Source organism: Megalops cyprinoides, chromosome 4 (assembly GCF_013368585.1).
Source record: "Megalops cyprinoides isolate fMegCyp1 chromosome 4, fMegCyp1.pri, whole genome shotgun sequence".
Taxonomy (NCBI): domain Eukaryota; kingdom Metazoa; phylum Chordata; class Actinopteri; order Elopiformes; family Megalopidae; genus Megalops; species Megalops cyprinoides.
In genome coordinates, this window is record NC_050586.1 from 35,578,114 (window position 1) to 35,587,181 (window position 9,068).

Here is a 9,068-nt window from a genome sequence, read left to right on the forward strand (position 1 = left end):
AGACTGGTTGTAAATCAGTTGAAATAGTCTCAATTGTTCTGATAAAATGCAGACTCCTATGAAATATGCAGATTTTGATCGTAAAATTCTACAAACGCAGAAGTATTCCCTTAATGCATACTACCTCATATTATAGATTAATGACACAATTATTGGAATCTATTTAAATGTACAATTTTCGTTGTCTGTGGCTCCTAATTTTCCAAGATCTCCCCAAAATTTAATTTTCCCTTTTTTTAAACTTCCAACAGCTGTCACTTCAAGTGTTAACCATTGACAAAATGTTTGTCACATTTCATCCTGGAGATGAAAAATTGACACTGAGAAAAACTACATTAATCCAAGGGGAACCCATGCCCCTGTGGAAACTGTAAAATAAGTTCTCCCTCTAGTAAACGTTCCTAAAAATACCACTGATTTAGCAATTATTTTTACTCGCTGAAATAGGCTACATGAACATGGTATGAACACATCGTATGTCTCTTTTAACTTTTTTTTTTTAAGCTGCACATATTTGGATGTTTCGTGGATATGCATGGTGATTGTTAAAAGAGCATCTGAATAAGGGTTTAGTCCCATTATTTGAAATAGTATCTGACTCGTGTCCACTTAAATGCATCAGGTTCCAGCAACAAAAAGACAGGGAAAGAAGAGCAATATATATCTGGGCAATCAACAAGCACGTGGAAAAAAAAAAAAGCTTTCGAACCACCGCACCGAGACAAATCTACCAACGTAATTTATTATAACTCTACACGTAGATTTGCCTTTCGTAAATGAAACCTAGTATTTTTAAAAGAAGAAATTTGAATTCCAATAAACGTTAATTTATTATAACCTGCAAATAATGACAGGCGATTTCAAAATCCTGGAACATTATAAACCGGTACAGCTTCTATATATACATGTCCCTTGTGGTTAGAGGAATCTGCATCTGATTCTCCTCTATACGCAGTAATAGGCCTAAGTAACACATTTTGTGCCTGTCTGGGTAAACCATCGGAGCCAGGCTTGTCTTTACACTGTAATATTCATGTTCTTACAAAGTCAATGTTTCTCCGTAGTCCCGCAGCATACCTTGTGCGATAAACCAATATCCCTTTAAAATCCGCTCAGGGTTTCAAATTTTATGCAACGTCCCAAAAATTCGCGTTGAGTCTTGGTGTCTTCTTTAAAAAAAAACTTAATTTATATCTTTCAGTGCGTCCTGCTGCAGGTGGCCGGTTCCGTGAATACTGAACCGTTTCAATGGCACAGCCTCACTCCTAGTCGAGTACCTTATAATTAATTTTAAGTTACTCGGAGCACCATATCATTAAGTACAGAATAGAAAACTGTGTCAGACAAACCGACGATTTACATAAAGCTTTCGCCTTGCAGTACCCTGTTGGCAAGGGTTACGGTTAAAAGCTAATCCACAAAGAAATGCATTTAGCCACTCTCTAGCACGTCAGACAAGACAGACAATGTAATGGAATCGGGTTTTTTTAAGAGGAGGAAGATCTTTTATTTGGTTCAAACACGTACTTGTATTCAAACACGCACAACACGTTTCCTTGGATTTAATGAAGAAAATCGAATTATAATCTCCAATGTATGATAATCTGCAAGTATGATATGTAAAAAATATATATAACGAACCATGTGTTTGGTAGACGTCCAGCTTGGTTTATCATAAGCACTGTACGTAGTCTATTAAAATATCTGGTTTATTTCATAATAAAAATAGGTTATGCTTGACATATCCTTTTGAGTACTACTCCACCTAGTGGTCATGTAGTGGAATGTGATTTTTTTTTCCCTTTTCTGGACAATATCTGCAAGCCTGTGGTGGCCCCTAACGGTTTAGATTAGGAATTACTTTTACTACATATATTATTACTTCGAACGCAGCTGCTCCTTACTACGATTACATGTTGTAGCGACCTCGTTACTGAAAGTGTATAAAATTATGAGAGGGCAATTCCAATTAAATTACTAAATCTGTAATTATAAATGATATAAATAGCCTGCAATTATGTAGGGGGGAGGAAACCCTGACAGACGTAAATGAATAAACATATGTCTCAATATGTCTGAATACATTATTATGAAATATAAAGTAAATAAAAAAGCTCCTCCGCAGCAATAAATAAATAAATAAAACAATCATGTGAGTTGTGTGTTGCAAAACTACCCTGAAATACAATTCCTTTAAGAATAAAAGCCTACCCTTAGCCGTCCAAGGACATTGCATATAAAGGTGGCTCAAAATCATATCAAAATCATATGGGCAAGGGAGTAAAAGGACTTTGAGCACCAGGGTGCCTTACATTATGGTAGGATCCATAGGTCTATCTTAAACTTGAGACCTTATTGATACAACAGACCCCCCCCCCCCCCCCTCCTCTTTGACCCATAAGCCTCAGTGACTTTAAAGCCCCATTTATTTGCAACATAGTGTAATAATACATGAATAACAAATGCAAGCGTTGTGCTTCCAGACACACATACGCGTGCATGTGCACGCACACACACATTGTGTCTCATTCTCTTTGTCTTTGTGCTACATCACAGAGGAAGGCTTCTGTTGTGTGTCACACTGTGGACCATGCAAGCTCCTCACAAATAGATGTGACAAAAATCTGTAGGCAGCTTCCTCAAGCACATGCAGCCACCATCGACAGAATATACTGAAGCAGAAAACTATATACTTTATATTATGGTTATTTTAAAAGAAGACATATTGAGTAATTAAAATGACCATGTGTTGCAAAGGGAGTATTCTGGATTTTGAAGATGAAAAAACAATTTCGCTTATAATGAATAAAGGAATATTGTCTTGTCACACAATCTGCATTGCAAGATACAAATACAAAGCTCAATTCAGTAACAAAAAATAAACACATAAATACAAATCTATACTCTCTACTTGTACAAGATTTAAAATTGATTCATTTTCCACTGCCATGTCATTTTTAATACTACACTTTGGGATGTTTCTACTGTTAAAAAAAAAAAAAGAAGAAAAAGCTGGATTCCCCAAAGGCCTACATGTCAGCTCTGTGTGGGAGGACATATAAGTTTATATATAGGAGTGATATTCTTTTAACATGAGTAACTATGTTTGCACCAAGTTTATGTAATGGAAAACTACTCTCTGTTCCCTTCGTTACAATGTTGAATGCTTAGTTTATAACAAGTATAAATAAACTATTTATAAACAACTGTTTTCCGTTTTATTGTTGTGCGTACATACAATACAGGAAAGTGCTTATTTACGCTTATAACGTTAAAGAAAGACAGTCTGTTCAAAATAACCGAACAGATGAAAAATACAGTGTCTTTTACTCAATTAACTGCAGATAGTTGCTATAAAGTATTATTTGCTCAGCGATATCGAAAAATAATCCTGGTGTACCCCCAGTTTGCGCTTCGGTGGGTGGGATGAAGGAGGCTGTATATGTCCGATCCACTGACAGCATTTTTTTAAAAAAAAAAAATAATACAATCAATTCGGTTATAACAAATAAATCAACAGTAAACTGAATTCACTGTTCCCGCTACTGTAGCCTACTTGATACACTCATTCTTCAAATTTTGTGTGACGAGCCTCACCGCGCATGCGTATATTACATAAACTTTCAGACGTCTTACGGCGATTTATTTTTGTGGAATCCTGTATGATATCTGTGTAACTTTTATATTAGTGATAAGGATTGTGTGAAACCAAAAATTACTCTGTAATGATTCATTATGCTTGAGATGTACCTAACCCGGAGGTGCTTTGAGCCTCAAAAGATGGCAACCTCATGCGTCACACGTTTGTCTTGAACAGAGTGATTACATCCCGTACAGACGAACGAGAAGGTGAGGTATACAGGTCTCTATTTGCGCATCAATTCGAGTTAGCAATGCTAAGAAAACGAAAGTGAAATTTCTCTTAAACGAGAAGAGAGATTGAGTGACTTTATAACAATCCAATGGATGTATCAGTACAAGTCTCAACTGTAAAATTTGTCCAATGAAATTAGAGTACGAGCAGTACAAATTTTATTCAGTCGCCATTGTTTGCAACAAAGTTTTGTTTGCTTGTCTTAGCAACGAGCCTGGCGTTAGGAGCTTTTAACGTTTTTTATACTGCAACATGTCAGGTCCGCCGATCGACGAGGTATGTGTTGTGTTGCATCTGGAAAATGCTTTTATGCCATGAAGTGTCTGTATAAATACGATGGCTGCGTTTAATGCACTCTCTTGGGTGTCGATTACTTTAAAGGCGAAATGCAGGGTTTTATTGTATGAGAGTCATGGCGCGAAAACAAGATCGGGTAAGGCCCTTTATGTAACTGTTTGCTGTACCTACCTCTGTACTTGCTTTTACTTACTAGTTGCTGGCTTTTAAACAGCTAGCGATCATAACATTGGAACAGTGTCTTTATAAGAATGCTTGCAGAAGCCGCCTAATGACGACATAAAATAAGTCAAATATCACACTGTCATGGTAATCACAAAGTTAACCATGCATGCAAGAATTTGGAAGGACGTCAGTGCTAGGTCAGAGATGGGCTTGTGTTCAGGGCACCAAGATTTGGACAACGGAGTTTTCACCCTGTGCCGGAATACGTAGTACAGGTGGGAGCAGTGATTTTTTTCCTACCCAGCAAGTTAGAAGTCATCATTTGAGGTCTGAATTTAATGTGAGCTATGACGGTTATCCACTAAAGGACATGAGCAGCCTTTTCGGTGGGTCATAAACAAGTCAATACAAAGTATGCTGGATAAGTTGGACAGGCATTACGGTACATACAGAGACCAGCAAGAGGTTTAACGACCGGACAGGAGAGCCTGAGAGCCTGCACACTGTAAAGTGTAAGGCTCTCAGGTAAAGTGACTTTAGGCGCAGAGAAATGACTGGATTCTACGAAAGCGGTCGAGGAAGAATGTACAGCTCTGGGTCACTGACAGGTTGTCCGGTATCACATCAAGATTCTTTGAAGACCGAGAGAACAACACCTGTTTTATTTAGAGCAATAGAGAAATCGCTGGTAGACTGATGTGTGGCTGAGCTGCTTGTTTTGGCTAGGTTACGTGTCGGACACCATGGTGTTTGGCTAAATTTGTTTGTCAGAGGCAGTAGGCCTATGTTTTACAGCGAACTATTTTTTTCTTTTCTTTTTTTCTCATGAGTCATCTGCATTCCTGTCCTAGCATGTAATAGAAGTGAGTTCAGAACGGTCACCATGTGTGTAACTCAATGCAATCCTTAGTTAATCCGTGAGCCATTGTAAATGTTCCAAGTCTCCATGCTGTACAATTTTGGATTACATAATTTGAAGTGCATCACTAACATTCACTTATTTTGTCATTGGATTGGTTTAGTCTCATTTAAAAGTAATATGTGACGTGATCTTGTGTATCACGGCCTTGTTTTCATTTCCTTACAGATATTCTCGGGTGTAACGCTGACAGTTGACATAACAAAATTTCAACGGACTGATAAAGCATCACACATTCTCAATGGCTACGACTGGGAAGATAAAAAAAGCACTTATGAAGTCAAAGGCTCATTTAAGGACATAGAAGATGTTTTTTGGAAGTTATCAAGCCTAAAGAGGTTAGATGCTCCGAAATATCAGACCGATGCCAACCAGGATTACAGCACTCCCACACAGGTAGGAGATATCGAGGTGGTTGATACTGTTATGGACTACATTAATCAAAAATACTCCAAGGAACTTAATAAAATTGTTGGGGATGCGGTTTCTATGCAATATAACAGAGCCAGTAACAAGTCGCTTGTCAGTTTCCGACCTCTGCATCGTGGGAAGGATATTTATTGCTGTCACTTTGCAAGGGAGAGATTTATAACATTTTACCAGAAGATTGCAACAAACCTGCTGGTAAGAACATTCCCCCTTGATCCAGCATTGAAGACACGACTTAAGTCCATCCAATTGGAATTTCCCAAACTTCTGATCAGCAGTGATTCTCACAGACTTGCATCTACGAGCTCGGTTTCTGTAACCGGCAGCTACGCAGACGTGTCGAGATTGGATGAGTTTTTGAAGAGCGGAGCAATGAGCTACTACCAACTACCAAGGCACCAAACGCAGCAGCCGCAGACGGCAAGCGCCAGTGCGTCCGCTTCCTCAAGGGCGCAGAGTCCACAGCAGGAGAAGGAAGAAGCCTGTCCAATTTGTCTGGAGACCGTTAAAGATAAGAAGACTCTGTCGCGTTGCCAGCACTCGTTCTGCAGAGACTGTTTGGACAGGGCATTTGAATCAAAACCTACATGTCCCATCTGTGGCGCAGTCTATGGTCACCTGACGGGTACACAACCGCGCAGGGGCACCATGGAGGTCTCCACTAACGCATCATCCCTACCAGGAAATATTAAGCATGGAACAATTGTCATCCGATATCACATACCAGGCGGAATTCAAGGGGTAAGTGTACGCGAATATTGGAATGTGCCTCATAAATTATAGATCATGTAACAACTTGACAATAATGTTCTTCTTTGTTGACTCTCCCTGAATTGCATATGGAGCAGTAATTGCACATTTTGGTTTGTGTTTTGACAAAATTATAGTCATAAACAAATGAATAGTTCTACAGAATTTTCAATTAATTTCAAAATAATCAATTACACATACAGTAACAAACCATAAAACACCCCTCTTGGGCACCTGCATGTTTGTGTCAGGCTGTTGCATGGTTTTGAAATGTGGCTGTGATTTTGGTCAGTTGCATGTCTTTCTGTAGTTGTGTTATAAGTGGAGAGAAACACAAAAGGGAAGAGGCCACATAGGTGCCGAGGCTGGAATATCAGATATCAACATCTAGAGCTGTCAGTATGCATCTGTGAACAGTATTACATCTACAACTGTGATACAGCAATACTGAAGTCCTGCAAGTTTTCTTTGTTTGGGCTAATGTTTTTTTTTTTTTTTTTTAGAATTGGTTGTTTTAGTCTTTTTTTTTTTTAATTCTTTTTTGAAAAGTAATTGATTAAAGCTCATCCTGCACATTTCCTACTGCAGTGTTTCTGTGGCAAAGCTTAAATGCTCTTCAAATGCTTTCTAATTGTCAGCATTTAATGGCCAGCTGATGATGGCTAGCATGTGGAGTCAGGCATTGACATCTCCTGGCTACATGGATGAAGGACCAACAGGTGTTACAAACCAGTCAGATCTGCTGAGCTTGGTTTTGTGATGCTTTGAGAGAGAATCCTTTCTTGCATTCTTAGGAGATATGAGTATAAAACAATTTGAAGTTCATTAATGCAATATCATTATTTTGTTTTGTATGTAGACATATGTAGAGAGGGATGATCAGTTTCTGAGAGTCTATTCCTGTATGGGTCTTTACTTGGTCATTACTGTGCAGAACAACATTGTGTTATGTTATGAAGTTTTAACTGGCATCCTACTGAGTACAACTCATTTACCCTTTACATTTAAGTGTTAACACAACCCACAATACAGATAATTTTTTAAAATTTCTTTAACAGCTGCTTTGAGGTACACTGAAGTCCCTTATTCACAAACACAGCTGGAGGGTTCCTCCTTAAATGCACGTCCATGACCCTTGCGGCTCAAGTGCAAACTGAAAGCAGTGTTCCTCAAGCTGCCCGTGCATGCCGCATTGTTCTTGGCTCGCCATTGGCTCATGTGTCTGTCACTCTCAGGAGGAGCATCCTAATCCTGGCCATAGGTACGAAGGGGCGAGCCGCACAGCCTTTCTCCCAGACTCCCCAGAAGGCAGGAGTGTGCTGAAGCTGCTGCAGAGGGCCTTTGATCAGAGGCTCATATTCACCATTGGGCAGTCATCCACCAGCGGCAGGACTAACGTGGTCACCTGGAACGACATTCACCACAAAACAAACCGGGAGGGAGGACCTACCAAGTGAGTATAAGGCATACAAGCACCTACAGGGAGCCACGTAAGGGGAACTTCCTATGGGCACATCTGCCACTACACTTGGCATAAGTCAATATGGAATGGGCTACCTCTGTGATTGAAATAATTTAATGTGGACAAAGTCTTCTTTTTTGTCTTTGTCATATGTTTGAGAATTATATCATGGATCACTGAGGGCTTTTTGTTGGAGTGAGTACACTTAAGAATTTTTATTTTTTTGTCTTTTGTAGCTATGGTTACCCCGATCCAGATTACTTGGCCCGTGTGCAAGAAGAACTGAAAGCTAAAGGAATTTACTGACCTCTGCAGGCCTATGGTGACAGTGACACAAACAATCACTAAACTGAGCTGTACACGTCTAAGGTCAAAAACAGACAGGAAAACTGTGAAGTACATTGGTACATTGGAAGTACATTCATTTGGTCTTTTTCAAGAAAGTGAGCCAAATTAAGTGCTTTGCCAGAATTCTGTTTGTTTTTAACAAAATACTTTCAGTGCTTGTTAAATAGCTGTAGGGCTCTTAATTGGGTGTACTTTATGGTGTTGCTTTGGGAAAAGTATACTGCTGATTAAAGTGATCATTTTATATTTTCAGACCATAAGAGAGCAGTCTCAAACTTACTGATAAAATGAGCAGATAACAGCAGAGGTCATGTATTGCTGTTTGACAAATGTTTATTCATGTCTTGTGTTTCATGCATACCATTGCCTGTATGAAATTGCATTTGCATTAAAAGATCAGCTAAATGACTTTGAAGTCCCCATTAATGCTCTCAAATTCAAACATATATCTGTAAGTGCATGTGAGTAGTTATACACATTACCACATTACTTGTATTAAACTTCATATGATGCCATTTTCTCTGAAGACACACACACACACACCCAAATCACCTCCATTTTGAACTGTTATTTTTGGTGAACTGCTGTATACACTTCAGTGGGCATTCAATCATGCTATTCGGATTTGAATTCCTGACATACTTATGGCGTATATTGCATGCATTGAAATGTTAATTTTGTCAGCTCTGTAGTGGTATTTCTCCATAATGTAATGGAAGAAAAATGACTCAAGAATTGTCTATGGAAAAATCAATAGTTTATTTTACAAAGAAAACAAACATAATTTCACCATCATAGCCTTTCTGTAATCATATCTACAGCAT

At 38.7% G+C, this 9,068-nt stretch overlaps 1 protein-coding gene across 2 annotated transcripts; it reads left to right on the top strand.

The window, feature by feature from the left end:
- Positions 1-3,939: 3,939 nt before the first annotated feature.
- On the top strand, positions 3,940-8,289 carry si:dkey-3h3.3 (uncharacterized protein LOC100144568 homolog). Of its 2 annotated transcripts, none has more exons than XM_036527776.1 (4): positions 3,940-4,150; positions 5,424-6,425; positions 7,670-7,887; positions 8,133-8,289. In XM_036527776.1, exons 1-4 carry the CDS (start codon positions 4,127-4,129, stop codon positions 8,200-8,202), a joined length of 1,314 nt encoding a protein of 437 aa, XP_036383669.1. In that variant the 5' UTR covers positions 3,940-4,126; the 3' UTR covers positions 8,203-8,289. The 2 variants fall into 2 exon arrangements, with proteins under 2 accessions (XP_036383669.1, XP_036383668.1); XM_036527775.1 differs by lacking the exon at positions 3,940-4,150 and adding an exon at positions 4,272-4,307.
- The last annotated feature ends 779 nt before the right edge of the window (positions 8,290-9,068 follow it).